Raw genomic sequence first — 21,868 nt, 5'->3', positions numbered from 1 at the left:
TGCTTTTTCGGGCTCTTAAAATACATGCTTTAGGTGGTGACAATCCCAGGATGCAAAAGATGAGGGCTCACTTTCTTCTGCTGCGACAGTTTGGTTCCTAGGAAGCTCTTTGTAAATGAATCAGGGCCACTGACCTCATTTTCAGTAAATTGCGAGGGGAGATGCTTGCTGATTTTTCTGCACAGATGTCTGATTAAGCCACAGAGTAAATAATAGGAACAAATATTTCAGAAGGACCTTTCCCTTGGGGTTTGTTCCCACTGAGTCAGTTGCTGTTACATCTGCAAACAGTGCCACTTCAGCAACTGCAGGAGTCAACAGAGCTGAGCGGAAATCGCGACACGTCGGGCTGATTCCTTCTTTCCCCTCAGCTGGGTCATCACCGTGGCTTTCAGTTTCCAGCCCGTCACGGTATGAACGTGAGTACGTATCGCAGCCTGGCCTTGAATTCAGAAAGCGGTGATGGATTGTGGTAGTCCCACCTAGCCCCACGTCAAGAAACTCTTCATGGACGCATCCTGCGAAAGCTTTGCTCTGCGTCATCCTCTTCAGGGTGAGCTCTGGGGTAAGCCGCATGCTCCAGCGAGGCTGCCCGCCCCACGGCAAGCTCACGCTGCGGGCAGCAGTGCCAGGGCAGCCGGGCTCCTGCCCTCCTCCTGCCTCTCAGTCTCACTCCTGCAACCGAGTTTCTGCTCAGCCCCCAGCAGGGAAATGTTCCCTGGCACTGGGAGCACGCATCTGCTGCGGGTTCCTTGCATGAGGCTTGGTTCGTGGGTTTCAGACGGGTGTTTTTCAGGTAGCCTGGCTGCCTGAGAACCGCTGTGCGTGCTGCTTGATTCAAGGCAGGGCTGGTATGAGGCGCTGGGACTGCCGTACACGCAGCCCGTGCAGGGCTGGGATGGTTCCTGGTGTAGGTAGGGACCCCACAGCTGTTTGGCTGCCGGGCTGGGGACAGGATCACCCCAGTTTTGGAAAGCTCTGCACCAACTGCCCGTCCTGGAAAGCCACTCTGTCCTGCAGCAGGGAGAGGGACCGTTGCTCTTTGTGTGGTACAAGCACTCTGCTGCTCTGGCAGGGCTTCAACCTGGGACCTCCATATCTCTGAGCACGAGCCAGGAATGCTTGGCGTGAAGGAGCCGTCTGATAGCCCTGAGCTGTGCTGACTCGTCTTCCCCAGTCACTGAGAGCAAGCGCTGACCCACTGAGCTCGCTGCCCTGTTCGCCGCTGCCAAAATCGGGATCAGCACAAAACAGCTTGCCTGCTGGACCTGGGGAAGGTACCTGGTGCGGGGATCCGGCCCGCCCACCAGGAGAGGGCTACACGCCGGGAGCGCAGCGCAACTGGAAGCTGTCGTCCTGGCCGGACAGCCCTGACAGCTCGTTTCCGTAGGGAGCGAGCCATCGAGTGGGAACACTGGAGTCGGCTGTCGCCGGCTCTCACCAAGCAGCCACGGCGTGTTGCAATGCAAGGGCACGTTAGGGGACTCCAGAGCAGAGGATCCAGCTGAGGCAACAGCCCCCAGATCCACGGGAAATGGGATTATTAACAGTTTTCCAGCAAAACGCCTCTGTGTCTGTGCTTTTACCAGGAATAAGATAGGGGCAGAGCTTTTTGCGTGTACATGGGCAGCCCCAATATAGGGGCTGGAGATGTCCCATTGCTCAGCGACAAGATCACAAGATACTGGATGCTGTCTGCTGTCAGCAGCCCGAGCTGGAGGCACCTCGGCAGCCAGCAGCATGGGTTCTGGTTTAGGAGGAGCAGAGCCACTGCGGATCTGCTCACCTGGCCAGTTTACATTGCGTTTTACAATGTCCTCCGCTGGAAAACATCCAGAAGAGCCCACCAAAGAGGGAAATGAGGTAAGAGAAGGAGCATGAGTGGGGATGCAGTAATAACGGCATCGATGGAAATTATTTTTCAGTGAGCAAAATGCGGACTCGGGACAGCGCCAGCCCAGCAGACTGCCGAGTCAGCGCTTTGTGCTGCTGTCTTGCCACCCTTGAACCTCCTACCCTGCCTTCCTCCCTGGAATGGGGAAAGGGCATAGTCTGCGTTTACTACCTTCTACAAGTGCTGCAGATGACTTTCCCGGTGTTTCGGAGCTTGCAAAGCTCTGCGTAGGGTGAGGGAGCCCAGGGGAGGTGCGATAGCTGCAGGGGTAGCCTGGCACAAGTTCAGAGGTAGCAAGTTTTCTGACTGATCGCTGCTGGGCTCAGAACTGCCTCTAAACATCGCTGGAAAATACTTTGGTCTAATAACACCTTTTTTTTCCCCTGTTTTCCCTAAGCTCACATTCTTTGTCTCTGGCATTTTGGCTGACTATCGAATGGATTTATTGCTTTAATAGCAGAAAATGACCATTAGTAAATCCCTGTGTTTTTTCTGCCTCTAAGGCAAACTGCTCATTGTTTCTCCGTATGCTGGAGCACAGATTTTTCGCGGGTCGATTTTTCCAGCCTCCGTCTGCAATCTGGTTGTAGGGGCCAGGCTGCTCCAGCAGCGCTGTGCCTGTACCCGCATTTCAGGTGACTTTCGTGCACCGGCCGAATGAGTGACAGCAGTTCAGGGGGAGGCATTTGGGGGTTGTAGGAAGCGGTGGGGAGAGCCAGGGCACGCAGCCGGCTCCGACAGTCTTGGTGACAGCGTGTCCTCCCTGATACGTGGTGCGCGCTGGGGAATCCGCGTCAGCCGGGGGTCAGATTTGGCCTTCGTGAGGAGGGGTGGGGTGTTTCTGATGTGCTTCCATGCACTGGTGGAAGTGCATTTCCAGGGCAGAGCTTTGTCCTGTGTCAGGTTTTGTACATCCATATGGCGCCAGCAGCTCAAGCCATTTTGGATATACATGCTGGATGCAGCTGCGCTCATGTGACTTCCTGGGCTAAACTTTATTACAGGGGAAAAAGCAAAGTCTTTGTTTACCCGTCTCAATGGAAAAGTTTAGCTCTGGCCTGTCTTGCCAAGGAAGGAAGGAGTGTGCCAAAGTGATAGTACAGTGAATTCTGGCCACTGGCAGCCCAGGGTCAGAGCTGGCTGCTGGGCACGCGCCGGCGTCGCATCCCGGCTGCCCGGCGCTGCTACAGGGCGTAGGGCTCCAGTGTAAGGATGCAGCCAGTGCCTGGCTCTTTCTTAGCTCTCTCAGTTGTGAAGGTTGGCCTCAGCGAGGTGCTGAGTGAGGCTCCAGCATCCCTCCAGCAGAAAATGAGTGGGAGAGGAGTAAGTGCTATGTGTGCAGCATAGGAATGGGTCAGGGAGGGAAATATCTTTGGCCACAGAGGCCAAAATATCTTTGCTATACACAGAGAACATAGCACAGTGCATGATGGGCCCCTGCTTGGTTTTCAAATGTGATTTTAATTCGACTAATCGCAGCTCTGGTATCAACTCATGCAAACAGAGCACGCAGCTGAGATTGCCACATGCGTTTGCTGCGTGCTACCATTGTCTGAAGCTACCCAAAGGGCAAAGAGGTCCCTCAAACCCTGAGCCTTAGGACATAATTCCAATTTAAGCTTTGTATTCCGTTTCTTTCTATCCTCCTTCCCCTTGTTCGGGTGTTAATGGCTCCTGAGCATGGGATGCTTGGTTGGTGTGGCTGCTCTCTCACAGGGCTGAAAGGCACAGGTTGTCCCTATGGCTTTCATTTACGTGGCTTGAAACTATTTCAAGGTTAAATTACAGCCAGACAACGCACCTCAGTGCTTTAAAAGTTTCAGGCGCGTTATGTGGCTCCTCAAAGTGGTTCAAACAGGGCTCTGCAAAGGGAAACTCATCCAGGGGCAGATTTACCCTGTGCTTTCAATGCACGAGCAGCTGCCCTGTGCCCGGCTGCGGCAGCGTGGCTGCCTGAGATCAGAGCCTTCCCATCATGGCCCAGGCACGGTGCAGGAGAGCCAAAGGGCTCCGTGCAACTGGGACGGGATCTCTGCTGTACAAAGGGCAGGCTTGTCTGGAGAGGGGGGAGCGGCTCATATCTTCCTATGGGACCGAGACACTCGACGAGACCTGGGACTGACTCACTGAATCCAGCTCTCGAGACCAGTCCCTCAGAGGAGATGATAGCTTTTTATATTGTCCTCTTCTCGACCTAAGGAAGCGATGGTGCTGTGGGGCGGAGGAGCGTGCCCCACGTGTGCATTACCTGTCCCCCTGCGTCTAAAGCTTTTCGCTTGAAACTGAGAGCCCACGTGGTGAGTTCTGCTGCCGGTCCCAAATCCCAGCACCGGCTGCTGCGTGGCTGAAACACGGCTGCAGCTTCCCTCCTGATCTTGTCCAGATCCTCAGTTCTGCGAGCACTTCTGCTCCTTTCCTTTGAAGCTGCTTGAACTCAGATTAACAACCCTTTAATGGGACCTGCATCTTCCAAATGAGATTGTTAGCTGCTTGACGTAGCTATCATTTTCCAGAAGCTTTCAGTAGCAGTTTTTTTTACTACTTCTCTCTCCAGAAAAACAGAGTCCCCCCTTCTACCCCCCCCTAATCTAGCCACTCTCCGAGATGTGCTAGTCACTGATTTGTGAGTGCTTTGTTGTTGTCTGGCACATCAGGGGATGTCACAAGTAATCTCCTCATCAACACGTTTTTTGTTAGTACCTCTAACACCCTGGCTATTAAAAATACCTTAGATCATTAGCGAGACACTGTTTCCAGCATATAAACTTTTCCATTCCAGAACGACTGACTGTAAAACCCTAAAAATCTTACAGTTGTTTATAAGCCAAATAAAAAAAGGACACCTTCCATCTGCTTGTGCCGTGTACCCCCCCAACTACCCGAGAGGGATAGACCTGTGCTGCTGTTTCCATAGGCGTGTGTTGGCCAAGATGAAATACTTTTATTTAGGAATTTTTGTTTTTTCCGCTGCATCCGTAGTACCACTGCCTGGGCAACACCACTCGCAGATTTAGGTCTGGTGAGATTTTTCCATTTGCCCTCGTGAGCTGGAGCTTCAGCTGAAGCTGGTGGCACCGCTGGGTGCTGCGGGTCCCTGCCTTCCCGTCACACGGGGGTGAGCGGGCTGTGGCAGCGGCCAGGCAGTCACTAGCTAGGTGCACTATCTTTGCATAGACAATTACATCTGTGATTAGGAACAGAGAGGATTTAGCCATAGTATTTGCATAGCTCCTGTGCAGAGGTCTGCAAGCGCTGGTGTACGGTTGGTAGCTAACCCTGGGGTGGCAATCGCACCCTTGGCCCAGGGCCTGTGTGCAGGACAAGCGCCGGCAGCCATTTTGCTCGGCCATCTTGGAAATGCCGGCTCAGGAGAAATGAATCTTCCTCCCAGGTGGTGGCCTGGGGACGTGTCCCGAGTTAGCTGCTCGTCCTGGGCCTGTAGTGCCAGCGCAGCATTGGTGAGGATGTGTGAGCCTCCTCCACTGATGGTGCTGTCACTGGGGCTAGTGATGGCCATCGTGTGAAGAGCTTTGCCTCCTCTCATAGGGAGCATATGAAGCCTTTTCATTAATTGCTGTAGCTATAGCATCTTTCTCATCAGTAGCTTCCTGACTTGTTTTTCATGCAGAGAGTCTTGGTGTTTGTGCAGGTGAAGGAACAGTGAATCCAAAATGGTTTTATGCAAAAAATGCAAATACTGGTTTTATTAGTAGCTTGCCATGTGACAGGGACAGTACATTTGCAAAGCAGTAGGGCTTATTTTCTGCAAATCTCTCCTTCTCATTCCGTGTAAGGCCGGGGAGCCTCTAACATGACATCCCTGAGAGGCCCTGGCAGCCGTAAGCTATTGCACGTAGTTGTGACTTTGCAGTAAAAAAGTTGGTTTATCCTTCCCAGGCCAAGCAGTGGCTCCAAGCAATGCTAGCCAGCCAGGCAGTGGAGCTCGGCAAAGTCACCAGAAAAAAGCAACTAGCTCCAAGCTGATATGCTGGCAGGTAACTTATGGTTTCTAGCTGCTCTTGGTACTATTCGGTCTGAGACTGTGAAGGTCTCAGCGCTTTTCTGTAGAGAGCTGGACTTGTTTTTCAGATAGGAAATCTCCAAGGGAGATATGGGGAACCTCGAAAGATCATCCCATAGGTAAAACTGCCTTTCTGTAGCTTCCTTCCATTCCTAACCAACAACAGGAGGAACTCGAGAGCTCGGAAATGCCTGGGGTTTTTTCCTTTTCTTTTTTTCCCTTGGGAAGGGGAGGTTTCCTAAGCCGTGATTCGGTACCACTAAACTAATACTTTAGTTCTACGCCTGTCTGCTGGTCCCTGGCTCCGAGGACAGGATTGTCACGCTGCAAGCCAGCACGCTGCTAAGTGGGGTGGCTTTGTGATAGCAGCTGCAGCCCTTCGAGGCTTGCACAGTACCCCAAAGCGGTGAGGGAATTAACCCTGCAGGGCAGCAGAGCAGGAGATTCCTGCACGGGAACAAAATACGGAGATTTCTACTTCTGCCCACATCAGGGAGGCACAAATAGGATTGCTAACGCAGCACAATGACTGAGCTGAAGAGGAAACACTAACGCTAAAATGAATGGTCACGATGAAACTACACCATGAGGAGATGTGTAAAACAGTCCAACAGTTAGCTGGGCTTCTAGGGAGCATCCTCCATCCTCCAAACTGTTTGAGTTGTACTCGGAATGGGTATGCCAAATAACTGGCTCAGTGATCCCCACTTGCCCATCTCTGAGGCTCTGGGGAGTTTAAAAACTGCATAAATTGCTGCATCTGGTGGCTTTTATTAGCTCACAAGTCTGGCCTGCAGCTTAAAGCTGGAAAAGCTGTGACCAGAGGTGTCGCATAGCACTGGCTTTCTGCAGAAGCTGGGCAGGCTGCTGCCCCGAGCTGCTGCCTGAGGGACCATCCCCATGGTTGCTGGCACCCAGCAGTGGGAGAGGACCCTCGGTGCTGGGGATGGGTGAAAATCAGTCCATGAACTAAGACGAACATCTCCTGGAGACACCTGGCCCCTAGAGCCACCAAAGCATGGAGCTGGGAGAGACCTTATGGCAAGTGGCTGCTCCTGGATGGGGTCATAATTCTCTTCAGGCTGTGGCTGATGAGGCTCTGCTTGCTGCTCTCCGTCCGTGCTGCAAGGCAAAGTTCTGTACCCCAGTAGAGGGACTGCAGCAGCACGCGTGTGTGCTGGTGCAGCCATATCGCCCCGGTCCCAGCCCGTCCAGGTATGGCACATAATGCTTTGGAGCGAGGACTGTGCCAGTGCATCCTCCCCCAGCAGTCACCGCTGTGCTCCCCAGGGCAAGCCCCCAGGAATTTTTGGTTTTCCACCCACACCTCACTCTGCTTGGGACCTCGGCTGTTCTGTACCCGCGCTCTGAGAAGTGTAGCTGTGGGCGTGCCCTGTTTTCCAGCCAGATCTGAAAACGCGCTCACGTTTATTCTGAATAAAGCAGATTTCTGGCTCCATCGTGCACTCCTTCGTATGAGTGTGGTGTAAGTAGCACACAGCATGCCCTGCAGGATCCTGCCGCCTCGCTGATCTCTTGATAGCTCGCTCAAGAAAGCTACCTCCTGCTCTGCAAGCTTCAACACCGTGTAATGGAAAAATATAGAAGTGGGGCCCGGCTGTGCGTCAGCGGGTGTCTTAGCAACCTCTGCCTGCGCCCGGCTCGGCGATAGGCGCGTGGGACTGTCCGTCTCCGCACGGCGATGAGATGTGGCATTAAGCCCTTATGAGGGAGAAGAAGGAAATGCCAGGGTTTGCTGGTGTCGCTGGAGCTTGCCGTTTGCTAACAAAGCAGTAATTTATGAGCATTGCAAAGAATTTCATCGATCTTCAAAGCAGGACGGAGGCATCTGGTGCTCGGCCACTGTGTTTCTATCAGTACAGGAAAAACGCTGAATTTCTTCAAAGCTGCCACAGCGTTTCCTATTTTTAGGCTAACAATGCGTGTTTTGCTGTGTGGCACCAAACATCAACAAAGAATGAAGATGTATTTATGTTGCTCTGTAGTAAAGCTGAAGCAACAGGAAGCCATGAGCCATCTGGGTGCCTTCTGAGCCCTCCGAAAACCCCGTCCTGAGTCAGTTGTAAAATGCTGTGGGCTACCGCCGTGCCAGCGGGTCTGCTCTCTGGTGGGGGAAGAAGGTGGCGTTTGGGGATTGCCTTCCTGTCCTCAGACCCTTTGAGCCCCTGTGCGGAAGAGGGAAACCAAATGCCTGGCTCTTGATGGCGCTTGTGTTCAGAGGCTTATTCTTGCTTGCTGCCATTTATGCTCTCCTTTTTGAGGCAGCGTCTCAGCACCAGTGCTCATCTCGGTGCAGGGGCCTGTGCTGGCACCTGCATTCTGCAGGCAAAGGGCAGGCGCTCACTAGAGGAGGGGACGGTGCCGAGGGCCCTCTGTGCTCCCGAGGGCGAGAGGAGTCTGGAAGGACACCAGCTCTCCTGCGTTTTCCTGCGGCACTGTGGGAGCAAGCCAGTTTTGGCAAAAGTTTCTAACCTTAAGGACTCCTTTAACGCGAGAGCTGTGGTTGCTGGCTGACTGAAATCAGCCCCAAAGGAACTGCTGCTCTGACGTTGGTGTTTCTGGGTGGGAGAATGGAGGACGTCCAAGCTGGATGTGTGGTTTAGGTGGCAAGGTTCCCCTTGCCTTGCTGCAGGAAAGCGCTTGGAGCGTGAGCGGTGTGTTATAACACTGCAAATTATTTTACTGCGAGGGCGGGTATCGACTGCGTGTAGAGGGGCACGAAGCCGATGCCAGCTCTGGAGGCAGCGGAGGATGCTTTGCCCTGTGGCTCGCTGGGCGGGAGCGAGGGGAAGCAGCAGCGCCTGCCCTCTCTCCTCCCACGCTCCGCAAACCCTCTCTGGGTGTCCACAGCAGCCGGCTCAGCCATGGGGTGAGCTCCCGGCCGCTTGCTGCTCACTGCCCCCGGCCTCCTCCACTAGCTGTTATTTGGGAAAGAACCTCCTTTTTCTCTTTTTATTTTAAATTGGAAGAATAAAATTAGAAAAAGCCTGTCAGAGAGCAAGTGACTAAGTGCTTCATGTGCTGCTGAAGTAAATGAACAGCAAAATGTCTGAGGGGAGAAGATGACTAAGTTTTTCTACCTCCTCTTCTACTTCCCTCACCCTCTAAGTGGAGCTAAACATAGTCGCCTGCAGCGAGAGGACTTCGGCAACTGGCTGCTGCCCACAGGCACAGCCTCAGAGATCGTGGGCCTTGCTGAAAACCCCGGTCGTTCAGAGAACCAGGTGTCTTCCCTACGTGCGTTTCTTTTCTCCCTTGCTCTTCCCCCCAGACAAAATATTTTTAGAAACGTTTAAGACACGATGAGCAAAACTCTGGCTTTGCTACACCCATGTTTATAATGGGTTCATTGTATCGCTTCCACCAGTGCCCTCGTAATTATGGCAAGATATAACTACTCTTCATCTGCTTGTCCTTTTTTGGACCAGAAAATGGGTTGAGCATCCTCTTCAGCCATAACAGTGCTGTTCTAAGAAAGGCTATCTGGATTTTAATACAAACCCCATGATCTCTACTTCTTTAAAGGATGCCGCAGTCATTTGCAGCTCATCAGCGAGAAGCCACTGCTTGCTAAATCAGTACCTGGGGCTGACGCTGGAGTTATGTCTGTAAACACCGTGTTGTGCTGGTCGCCTTAAAAATAGCCTCTTTCAGGAGAAATATTTAGTTTAGAAACATGTTCACTTAAAAAAAAAAAATAAACAGAAGAATCAGCTCTCTCTTTATAGATGATGAACCTGAGTTGCCTGCGTCACCCTTGGGTGATGCTGTGTGTGTCCAGTGTGCTGCCAGCATCACTGTGGTACTGAGACCCCCTCTTTCCGCACCCCGGGAGGGGGATGCTGGGGTTTTGGGGGCGATCCACTTGACCAGGGCAATGGCAAAGTTGCCGAGTGCCCTAAGGGACTCAGCCATTGGCCCGGCCGAGCAGGTATCCCCCCAAAACCCCAGCATCTTCCCGCTTGCGCCGGTGCCAGCATCAGCCCCCCTGGGGTTACGTGGGGTCCCCAGCGAGCTGACAGCGGGACAGGGTGTTTCTCCCCGAGCATTCTTTCCCCGCTACACACCCAGGGATTCAACAGACAGCCGCTGCAGAGGCGATTTTCCATTATTCATGCTCAAAAGAAAGTTCCATTTTCCTGTTTCAGATGAGCGTTTCCCCTTTGGGTTAGAGAAACCGCTTCCTCCCCGGCACCCCGTGGAAGGTTGTAAGCATGCGCCGAAGCAGCAAATTCTATTGCCAGCCTCTGCATTCCCCTTTCCACCAAAAAACCTGGCATCCCCCGGCCGGCACTGCCATGGCGTCGCACACACCAGCTCACAGGAGACTCCCCTGTTGATCAGGGTCATGTATATAGGAGCAGCACGTTTCTTCCTCAGTTCCTTAGGATTTAACAGCTGAAATCCTTGTCTTCTTCCCCCACCCCTGCATGTCAGTGCATGGTTGGGTTGGAAAATCCAACCCTGCGTGCTGCGCTGGGATATAGTGTTGGATAACCCTCTCTGCGTCTCCAAGGATCCCGTCCCTTTCCCTGAGGGCTCAGGGGTGTGCCGGGGTGCAGCAGGGCTTGCCTGCTCTGCACGCAAACTTCAAAGGCACAAGTAAAAGAAGCAGCAGAGGAAACCACTGTGGCACGTCGTTAGCAAGAAACCTCCTCACCTGGTGCCGTGACGGCTTCTTCCCCCACTGCCCCGCTGGCCTTTCCCCAGTGCAGGGCTGCCCAGCCGACACCGGCACACTAGTCGGATGCTCTCACAGCAGGCAAGCGTAGCAGGACATTGGCTTTGGCAGCAGAGGTACGTACCCAGCCCTGCAGGAGTCGAGCTGCGTTGCTAAAGCTGGCATTTTTCAATGACTCATAACTAAAATGGCTAAGGGGCGTGCGTAGGGCTTTAACTCTGAAAATGAAGCCGAGGATAAAATTACTGCTGGTGCTGCTGTGCTGAGGTCCGCTCGCTGTCAGACCTTCTGCTGCTGCGGGCCGGGGGGCAGCTGAAGTGCACCGTTGACATGAATTCCTCCCTCTGTCCTGGTCTCCAAAGCCACCCGTACCTGCACAGCGCAGCCAGTGCTCTCGCTCTGCTGAGCATGTGCCACCTCGTGTCCTCGCCAGGCTGGGTGAGCCCGCTCCCGGCTGCGGCGGAGGCAAGCACCCTGCCTGGAGGAGTGTGGGTGCAGCAGGGCCTGGATCCGCGCCGGCAGGGAGTGGGGTGGTCTGGCTGAAATCAATAGGGTTACATTCCCTGACGGTGCTGGGGGGGGATCGGGAGCGAGTGGCTGAGCACGTAAGGTGCTCTGCGCTTGAAGGTGTTTGAAGCCCCGCAATTAGCTTGCCCTTCCTGTGCTCCTGGGAGCCCCTGACTCTGGCACAGCCTCTGGTTGATGTGTCCAGCGAGCAAGGAGTCCTTGCGAACCCTTTCTCCTCAAGTGCAAGGTTTTGTGCTTCCCATACCCGTCTGGGGCAGTGCAGCCGGAAAGCTGGTGGAGGAGAAAGCCCTTGTCTCCAGAGTGCCCACGAGGTGGGCTCCGAAGCCACCCGTGGCAAACAAACTTACATCTGTCTCATTCTGGTGGAGGGAAGCCCTGTGAGTGCTGACAAGCCCCGGCACTAGGAGCCACGGATGCTGAGAGCTGTAAAAGCTGACCTGCGCTGCCTTTGCCTGCGCATCACCTTGCAGCACAAGGGGGGACTGGTCCATGGGTGCATGGTGCCTTTGTTTGCCCTCAGGTCTAGACCACTTTTTTTTATAGCACTGTGGGATACAGGAGAGGTCCCTCGGCTGCTGTGTGTGATCACCCGGGGAGATGCTCTGGGCACTGCACAGTGCGTACGCAGCAGGTCTGCGGCTGCGGGGAGGATGCTGCACGGCACGGGAGGTTTCCCAAAGCCACCGTCTTTCTAATATGCTCCTTCTGTAAGGATCTGAAAGCCAGGAATATCAAACTGCTTTTCCACTCCTGGAGGAGTTTCTCCTGGTTGCTGATTATATTTAGCTGCTGCCTAGGAAAAGGGGCTCGTCCCACGGCAGAGTGCTGGGGGTGCCGGGGAGCTGCGGCCGAGGCAGGCTGGTGCTCCCAGCAGCTCCTGTGCAAGCAGAAGCTCCTTCAGCCACTTAGCAAAGGATTTGCGTTCCCAGCTCCAAAGCAGGAGAGACAATAAAGCTCTAAACAGTACTTTAAATCATCAAAGTGCTATCCAAACACGAAGGACTCCAAACACAAATGAAAGTGCTAAACTGATTTAAAGGGAAATTAAAGGTCATGCCTGTTGAACATTCAGCTTTAGGGTTTAGTCATGTTTATGAAACTTGTAACTGCTCTTCTAAATCAGCTTTTTACACTGCATATAGCCAGTAAATGTGGGTATGTTCAGGGCTTAGGACTAATTTTAGATTTTTTTTATTCTAAACAAATTACCGCAGCCATTGCCTGGCCCTTTTTTCTTCCCTTCCATCTCTACCTTCCCACTCCAGCCAAAGGCACTTAAAATGCATCCAAACTTTTCACTTGCTCCTGGAAGAGAGATGCACTTCTCACTCACGTATTCCACAGAATGAAGTTCAGTTATGGTCAAACAGCAGAAGAGCAGCGAGCTAGCTCCTCCACGAGCGGGCAGAGCAAGGGAACGGCAATGGAAATATTTTCTGTGTCCGAGACCAGCGCGGGCTGCTGGGGGTTTCTGCAACAGGAAAGCTCAAGTCTAAAAGCCAGGCCTTTCTCATCCCAGCTCTCTCCTGCAGATTGCGTCACTAACATTGCGTGACTTGGGTTTGCATAACTTTGCTTGTTCATCGTCAGTGCTCGTGGACGTTATGCTCCTCGGGTGTTACATTTACAGCATGCGTATCAGTGCCCTCCGTGCTAATGCCAGAGGAAATACTTCAGATGGCTACAACAGCGCTGGAAGCCAGCGGCTGTGCTGTCTGGCCCATGTCCACCCTGCCTGGCAGTACGTCAGGCTGAATGGATGAGTGATGTAGCATCATGCCAGAGTGTGAGCCTGATGTGGGCATTGAGCGGGGAGGAAATCCATCTACAGCCCCCTTCTCTGGGGGCATGAGTGCTGGGCATTGCAGCTCACGTCGCGGCCGCTGTCAGAGAGCCGACCAGTCCAGTCCCAAGTCCTTCTGGGTCACCTCCAGAAGCAGATGGGAAGAAATGAGACTCAAGACCCAAGTATTAGCAGCTCCTTTGTTCCACTCATTGATGTTACTTATGTGTTTGGTGCCTGTGACCCAAAATACTTCTAAGCAGACTGTAAATGCAGCATCCCAGTTTAAATCCCTAAAAACTTGCCTTCAAATTGTAGGAGAGGGTATTTGGTGGCCCATGTGGTGTAAGTAACTCTGTTTACCAGTCTGAATAAGCCAAACTGGAAATAACTAGGACTTTACCATCTCCTCCCAGTCTGAGCACCTGTGTTGTCCACCAGGCTACTTCCCACCATGCCCTGTGCCAGGGACCCCTTCCCGAAGGGCCCGGGCAGCTGGGACATCCCCCCGCAGAGACCTGGCAAAGCCTGCAGCTGCCATCCCAGCTCCTCCGCATGTAGGAGCACAGCTCTTGTGCGAGGGCTGTTCCTTGCAGGAAGGCTGTGCTCTACCAAAGCGCTGCCCACCAGGGACATTCTGTTGTGACCTTTAGGAGCTGAATCTCTTCCATATCCTAAACTGCAGCTCTGGCTTTTAACCTGCTGAGCTGGACTTCAAATGAAGCGGCCAGAGACTGATGCAGTTGTTGTTTGGTGTCAAGAAGGGCAGGTCTTCTGGTCTTGGAGGGCATGTGGGAGCTAGCAGCAGTTCGGGATTTACAGTGGCAGGGTTGGGAAGGCTGGGGGGATCCTTCCCCACCGGCGACATGAGAGAAACAAGCTCCAGAGGCAGCACAGGCTCAGAAGCCCACGTCCCCAGCTTGCAACGGCAGAGAAACCAATGAGCAGAAATGACATTTTGAACCAGAAAGACAGCAGTGAATACTCTGGAGCTGGGAAAGGGATCAAACACAAGTCTCCAGATGGAAATGGAGCAGTTTCCACCAAAGCCGATGACAAGTTGCCTGATACGGGGTCAGATCTTTGGACAGCACAGCACATTTCTCAGCTGGACGCCTGATCTGGCTGCCTACAGCTCTGTGCACCAGCGTGTTGCGCAGATGGGCTGCAGCGCTCCAGGACTCTTCTCACAAACCAAGTCACAGAGGCCCACTTTTGGCTACTAGCAAGTATTTTTATAATCTGCTGGCTTGTAAGAGCTAGCTGCTTGCTGAGGAAGAAGCACTGTATGGCTTAAGTAGCTGCCCACCAAAGGTGATTAGCTGTTTCTGAGTTATTCACTTACCTTCTCCAATCTGAAAATCACTTAACAAACCTTATTTGTGTGTACTTAATGAGTAAGAAATACATTTGCAGTATCTGGATCAGTTCCCACTCAGGAAAGTAGGCTGGACATGTCTAATGCCGGCAATTAGTAATTCAACCAGCTTTACGGGAAAGTCGGTTACGGCTGATCTGCATTAGGAGGTTTTCAGCTCTGCTGAAGTAAAGGCTGTGTCAGGAAGAACTGCCTCATGGAGGCAGCCGTAGCTTTGAGGCTCAGTTCCTCTGAGCTCCAGCGCAGGTTTTGCCTTCGCTCTCACTTAGGCTTTTTTGTCTTCTTTCCTTCTTTAACGACTTGGACATAGAGGTCTAACTTGCTTCTCCTCTCTGTGTTGATTAACCCTAAGCATAGTGCTGACACGGATCCCATGCCGCTGCTGCTCCCTGCTTGGGCTTTGTGAGTGAGGAGGTTCCAAGTGTCCTTCTAAGCGATGGGTGACTTCTGGGCTGCCGGCTCCCACAGCAGCTCCGTTTCCTCCCATTGTGACAGGGAACGTCAAACCGAAGGACTGCTGCTCACTCATCTGCCCTTGCTGCTTCTAATTCTCCTTGCCTCCATCACAAGCAGGAAGAGGGAGCCTGCAACAAGCTCCTGTTTTTTTCCAATACACTGGAATAGTTTTTCCATGATCCGAGCAGATGTTCCTGGCTTTCAGGCGTTTTTACGGAGGCTCCTCTATCGCACATGCTGATCTCTTGCAGACGGCAGAGAAGGCAGTAGCTTTATCTCTATGACCTTCTACCCCAGATCTTTGGTCTTGGTGGGACTGCTCCCTGGTCCCACTGGAGAAAAGGGCATTCCTCACAAATCCGGAGGGGAGTGGCTTCCCTGCTGCGAGAGACAAAATCCTTGCTGGCTGAAATGAGACTGTTCTGAAAAACAGAGCATCTGAATTAGAAGACATAATGCACGTATTAGGATTTTTTCCTCTCTCTAAATGTGATGGAGACTTTGGAAAGCAGCAGAAGCTACTGTGCCCCAGCAGAAGCTTCTGCGCTCCAGCCATCAAAATAATTTATTTGGCGGGGCTTGGGTGTTTGAACTAGAATTGCTAGGCACCCAGAAGTGCCTTTCGGCCATCAAACTGTATTCCCTTTTATTAACTTGGGTGAAGTCTGTTGCTGGGCCTCGCTTTACCTTTGCTCAACAGCCACCATGGGAGCCTGACTGGCATTGCCTCTGCCAGGTTTTGAGGAGCTGCTGAAATTTTTTTTAAATGCCCTGTGTGACTAAACCAAAAAATGCCTACTGATCCAAAGCCCTCCCATTGCAAGCTGTTGCTCTGGCCAAAACAAGGCTATTTCACCGTTGTGCTGTACAGAAGCAAACATGTTGGTGAGGATGAGGGGAGTTTGCAGAGGAGGAGGACGGTGTAAGATGTGGGCTGTCACTTGCTGTCAGCATCAGGGTCAGTGGTCACAGCCTGGTGCACACTGAAGCAGTCACTGGGCTCTTTCTATTGCTGCCTGGACAGAGGGGGAGGTTTGAGGGGCTGAGAGATGGCAAGCCAAGCAGAGCATAACCCCAGCTCTCCAGAGCATGTCACAGGAGGGTTTTCGGCCGGGATCCTGCATTCTGGTGGCCCGCGTGTCAGGACATGCCAGGAGGAGGCATCCCGTGTACCTGCCAGCTCTGCCCCGCTGCCCTCCGCACCCAGCACCCCGCACGATGAACGAAGCTGGCCTCCTCGCCGCGGCTAGAGTGACAAGGTTTTTCCCAGTCAAGGGAAACAATCATCACTAGGGAAACCTTCACTGCTTTTTAAAGACCAAAAGAAAACACATTCATTCTTTTAAACATGGAAACATGGAAAACTAAATGGCCTCTTTTTCCTTGGCTGCGTCTGCGTGGCCATGGAGCAGGCTGACACGGGATGAACTCTGTGGGCAAATGCTCTCCCCATTTATTTAGTTATTAAAGAAAGGGCAAAGTCTGCCCTGCTCAGCTGCTTGCGGTGATGTTTTTTAAACCAGCAAGGCTCCGGACATGAGGAGAGACTCGCCGACCCCCCTGTGTGTGAGGGGCACATCCTGGAGCCCTTCTGGGCTGTGCCAAAAGCCCCTTCCCACAGGGACCCCTGGCCCCACAGCACCGCGGCTGCACTTCTCCTTTTGGAAGAGCTGGAAGTGAAAGCACAGAGCGGAGCGGGCCCGCTGCGCCTCCCACCCACGCTAGACCCACGGGAGGGTGTTTTGGGGGGTCACCCTGTCACCCGAGGAGCGAGCGAAGGTGCCGGGTGCGGGGCAAGGCTGGCATGGTGCGTCTGCAGCTGGAGACGTGCCGCTGCAGCTGCCTGGCTGCCCCGGTGTTTCGGTTCTGCGGGGAGCGCCGGGGATGGCTGGGTGTCAGCGTGCCGCAGTAGTGGGGCTTTCCCCAAAGCAGGGGGGAAAGCTTGGGTGTCACTCATGCAAGCCCCGAGGCTGCAGCAGCTCCGCTGAAGCCAGGGGAAGCGATGGGCATTGGTGACGCTGCTGTCTCCTCCCAGGTTTTCTCCATCTCTGCTGATCCTAGGCGATTTCGGGGTCTTCCAGCGAGAAAGGGGCTGAAGATCTTTCTAGGCGTGGGAGAAATTTTTAAATTAACACTGGTCCCACTCTTCCCCTGTCCCAGCTGCGTAATCTTGCCTCTAATGGTGCATGCTCTAGTTAATAAAAAGCACTGAAATACAGGTCCAGCTCTGGCTGTTTCCAGCAACATTTGGTCCCATAAAACCATAGGAAAGCATAATTTCAGTAAATTAACTCAGTTACTGCCTATTCTCTGGCTCAGTTCATGAAAGGAGAAGAGCACCCTGCTGACTCTGTGCGTGGGGAGTAACAGGAGTCAAGTCCCACCAGCATCCGTGCTGGGAAAGGGAGGCAACAGGCGGTCACAGAAAGGCACATCTCCGTCCAGGAGTCATTAAAGGAATGCCATATGCTATAGGGAAAATGTACAGCGAGCATTGAGCTCATCAATCACTTTTTGTTTAATCTGATTAAACACAACATATCCTCTGACCTCCTGGGTTGGCAGTAAGTTCTCCTACGTTGTTCTTTCCATATGAAGCTCTATTGACAGATGGGGAAAGCCCAGAGTTTGCTTTAAGCTTTAGATAAGTAAAGTTAAACATGCAGCAGATAAAATTGTTTTCCCAGCACTCCTCTCCCACTGACCGATGGTGGGTACTCGCTGGGAGGGCTTAACTCCTCTGGTCCGTGTCCCAGCCCCGGCACAGGGCACCGTGCTCCACAGCGAGTAAAAGCAAGCTAGCGAGCGGCTGTAAGAGGGCAGAGTGCTGCAGAAACCCTTGAAAGTTCGTTTTTAGAGATGGTTCTGAGAGTTGCTCAGCTTCATTTCCATGTGGCAAATGATTAGGGAAAAGGGTGCTGTTCCTTACTAAATGTGTTTCCAGAGTCGCTGAACAGTTTTCTACCTGACAGCTAATCCGTCGGCGTTTGCTGATGCTGAGACAGGTTTTAAATAAAAAGTGTCGAATCGCATCAGACACCTCGTGCGCGTTCCCTGCTTATACAGGCTACGCGCTGTTGCTGCGTGTGCAGGAGCGCAGTCGCTCGGCACGGCTTCGTGAGTTTTCTGGGAGGGAAAGCAACTGCAGAGCTGGGTTTGGGGGAGGGCAGGGTGCCGGGTGCCACAAGCAGGCGCACGATTTGAGCAGGCAAAAGAGTTGGAAGCGTGCTCGGCTTTTGGGGTGACAGCCTGCGTGCTCACTGCCTTGCAGGGAAACGAGAAGAGTGCGTATCTGCCCTTCACCACAATCACCTGGTAACGCCACCTGCAAAGCTGTTTCTTCCAGTGTGATGAAAAATCGTTTAGTCTGAGTCCGGGGAGTCGTTGCAGGTAACTCCTCCATGTACCGACAGCTGCGCCTGTGCTCCTGGACCTGTGCGCAAATAACTCCTTGACAGCTAAACCAAAAGTTATGGAAGAGCCCGGAGGCGATGCCCTTACGGTTCCCAACAGGCCAGGTTAAAGATGATTTCTTAACTGTAAATAGCTTTAATACTCCCTCTGTGTATTAATAGGACTGGGAGGCAGCAGCCCGCCGTGTGCAGAGGGGCTGTTCCCTGCATGTGGCCGTGGAGTCAGACTGGCGTGGTGTGAACCCTGTGGCTCTGGTTTTCCGTGACCAGCTGCAGGAGACTGACATGGGGGTTGGCACGACCGGGATCCCAAGCTGTCGGCTTTGAGGTGTTCACCTCCATCTGAACGCATGCCGTCATTCAGATAAACACAGACCTCTTGGTGGGAGCTCTCAGCCATCCCCAGTGGCTGTGAAGGACCCTTCTGTTGGTTCACAGCTGTGTGAAATCTCTCTTGAAGCTGTAGGGAAGGTACAAAGGGTGTACTTACAAAGCAGCTCCTTACCTGGGGAAAATTTATCTTCAGGCAAAGGGGATGGCAGGATCACTGGGGGCACTGGGCAGTGTCGCTCCCCCGTGCATGGCCCAGCCTCCGTCTCCCCTCTGCAGCGGGTCGGCAGCCCCGGAGAGCGGACAGATGAAGCCGTGCGGCTGCTGGTTTACCAGGGGAGTTGCCCCTTGCAAAACTCACCGCCTTTCCAGCGCTCCCATGACAGAGCAACCAGACGTTTTGCATAGATACGTACACCCTCCGGAAAAATCGGTGCCAGCAAGCAGCTCTGCGAAACAAGCTGTGCAGGAGTAACGTGTGGTGGGCTGAGGACACGGGAGAGCTTCCTTTTGATGAAGCAAACTTTCCCTCGTAACACAGGGAGGGGGCTTGGGTGTAAAACAAAAATCCAATGACTCCTGAAGGAATTGCAGAGGGGACAGTCCCTCCTCACTCCTGCAAGTGCCATGGTGAAGCGAAGCTGGGCGGGAAGGGGCTGCATGAAGCAGAATAGCCGGTGACCCCTGGGGCAGCAACGACTTGCCTCGCAGCGTATTTCCAGCAAGTCAGGAGTGACCTGAGATGGGCGAAGCAGCCTCAGGTCTCTCAATACAACATGTCCTTAAAACTCGAGTTGGAAATGTCTGGCCAAAGGTGTGTCTGAAACCAGGTGGTGCCCAGATGAAAACATTTCCCTCCAGTGTAAAGGGATGGGTATGTGCTACCTGTTCCGCGTGCCGTTCTGGTCAGTGATCTCTCCTCTTCAGCTTGGGAGATAGGATTTCGTGGTGTTTTTTCTCCCCCGGGGACACAGGGACCATTACCCTGTGCTGGGAGCAGTGCTGAAGCGGAGCGCATCACTCCTGGGAAAGCTCCAGCTCAGGGGAGCCCGGATGGGTTGCCCTGCTTCGGGGGCTGCTTGCCTTCATTCTGCCTGCGCTTTGAAGTACCTCAAGGTTTTAGCTATAAAGCTCTCACCACCGATAAACAAAATCTTGGCTTGGGAAGGCGCGTTGCCTTGGCGTGTTTCCTGGGACTGAGTGACTTACGATGCTGTGCAGTGGGGGGAGGACTTCTGCTTGGTTTAGAGGAGGTGGGTCTCGCTCGTCTGGAGTCCAGACTCCCTCAGAGACTTTTTCTTCCCCCTTTTTTTCATGACATCAGCCAGGACTTGATGTTACTGTTTTAGAAACAAAAGGAGGGGACACCCCCCCTCCTTCCCTCCCGCTCTCTGCCAAAAGGAGAACAAAGAACAGCTAAAGCGCACAAGTTCTGGCACTCCGTTTGGAAACAAAAACATTCGTCCTCATGTCAGGTAGGGAACTGCCCGACCCCCCTGCCAAAGCAAGCAAGCTGGGCGGCAGAGCAAACCCATGGCGCGGAGGAGCCGGGGCGAAGGGGATGCCCGGTGTCACCCCGCACTGGGGCAGCTGCTTGCCAAACTCCTGCGCTGCGGTACCGGTGCCAGGGCGCGCTGGGACGCTCCTGGCCACGGGCAGTTTTCCGGGGAAGGGCCACCCTGCTCCTCCTGGGCTGGGAGGTGGGGATGGACCTGTCTTCTTCCCCTCTCCCAATCCCGGTCCCCGCCACAGCCCCTGCATCTCCATGCGATGCGTCCCCGCTCCCCGGCAGGGCTGGTGCACGGCGTGGGGGTAACCCGATGTAATTTCCACGCTTTAGACACTAACATCTTTGTCTGGCTTCTTCCTCGCCATTTGAACATGTCAGCGGTTCCCAGCACGGATTCCTGCGCCGTGAGTTCACCCCCGACAAGCATCCAAACTGCAAGTCGGGGCTGCTGGCTCTTCCCCGCCTGTCTGCGAAGCGTTGCTGGAACAGGGGCTGGTTCTCCAGACACGAGGAAGAGATTACTTGGGCTTTCTGGAAGGCTCCCTCCCATGCCTTCAGAGCGGAGCAAATGAGGATAATTTATCTGTGGGCTTCCGGCTGAACCCAGTAGCTCGGAGCAGCCAGGACTATGCTGTCTGTTTGTCCCAGCTCCTGCAAGAAGGCATTTTTCCATTGTCATCGTTGTATATTGTTCTCCTGATTTGTTTGCGCCGTCGCCTTCTGGGGCCGAGATAAGAAGTTGTGCCCCTGCCTTTTACCGGCAGCACGTTCCCCAGAACAATCCAGGGAAAAACTCTCGCAGGAAGGAGCCTTCGAAGGAGGCTTTCGTATGTCCAACGCAGCCCTCGTTACAGTCATGTAAATAGGTTTGTGCAATCTATCTGGCGAGAAACACAACATGTCAGAGGGGAATTGTTCTCTAAAATGGAGTTACGGATGGGCCAAAGCGGGCGGATCAGCCGCGCGCAGGTTGCCAGCTTAATGGACAAAGCAGCTGCCTTTCAGTGGGGAACAAAAGCCAGGCGGTGAGCCTGCGCGCGCGTGTGCGAGCGTCTCTTGTTCCCCGCGGGAGCTGGAGCGGGGTTTTGTGGCCGGGTAGAAGCCCTGGGCTCCCTTCCCCGCTCCGTCTGCCGTGACCTAATGCGGTAGCCGAGGACAGGTTAACATCCCTGCTGCTCCTGCAGAGGGATGCGGGGAGCGGAGACAAGGTAATGCGGACGGCTGGGCTCTCTGCAGCAGAAGCAGCCAACTGGAACAACACTGTAACGCCATCCACTTTAGTGAAGTTACTCGTGATTTTTCAATGTGGAGTCGAGGCCCAGCAGCTCCGGCTTGGCACAGGGCAATGGGAAAAGAGCGGATTCTCCGTTTGCTTCCATCCTTCACTGGCTCCTCTGCCTCCTGCCCTGTCCAAAACATCTGCGTGCCGCCTGGAGTGACTTTACAGACAGTAAAAGCTTAAAACTTGCATTCACCTTCATGATTTTTTTTTTTCTTCTTAGAGCAAGTCATGGCGGAAGATCAAGAATATGGTGCACTGGTCCCCATTTGTGATGTCTTTCAAGAAGAAGTACCCTTGGATCCAGCTAGCAGGACACGCAGGTACGGAGCGTGGGGAGGGGCAGAGAGATGGAAAGGCTCTTCGTTATCTCAGGTTAATGGGCTTTGTTGGCCAGAATTGCTTCTGACTGCTGCATGAATGTTACAGATTTCAACTCCCACGTCTCTAGCCCAGAAGAGTGACTTACCTAAGTGCTAGGGAGGGTGACGTGAAGGTGCAGTGCTCTGTGCTTTCGGTCTCCCAGGGCCAGCGGGTATTACTGCTGCTTTTTTCTCAAGCAGCAGAAAACTGA

At 53.4% G+C, this 21,868-nt stretch overlaps 1 protein-coding gene across 1 annotated transcript in view; it reads left to right on the top strand.

Moving 5' to 3' along the window:
• Positions 1-21,868, top strand: part of ITPKB (inositol-trisphosphate 3-kinase B) — a 69,345-nt gene that overhangs the window by 31,961 nt on the left and 15,516 nt on the right. The window contains exon 3 of the mRNA XM_075413101.1: positions 21,518-21,617. Within this exon, the coding sequence (XP_075269216.1) occupies positions 21,518-21,617 (100 nt within the window). The remainder of the gene's footprint in view (positions 1-21,517; positions 21,618-21,868) is intronic.

This window comes from Opisthocomus hoazin, chromosome 2 (genome assembly GCF_030867145.1).
Source record: "Opisthocomus hoazin isolate bOpiHoa1 chromosome 2, bOpiHoa1.hap1, whole genome shotgun sequence".
Lineage (NCBI taxonomy): Eukaryota > Metazoa > Chordata > Aves > Opisthocomiformes > Opisthocomidae > Opisthocomus > Opisthocomus hoazin.
The sequence above is the reverse complement of the archived record's forward strand: the minus strand, read 5'-3'. Positions and strand labels throughout refer to the sequence as shown.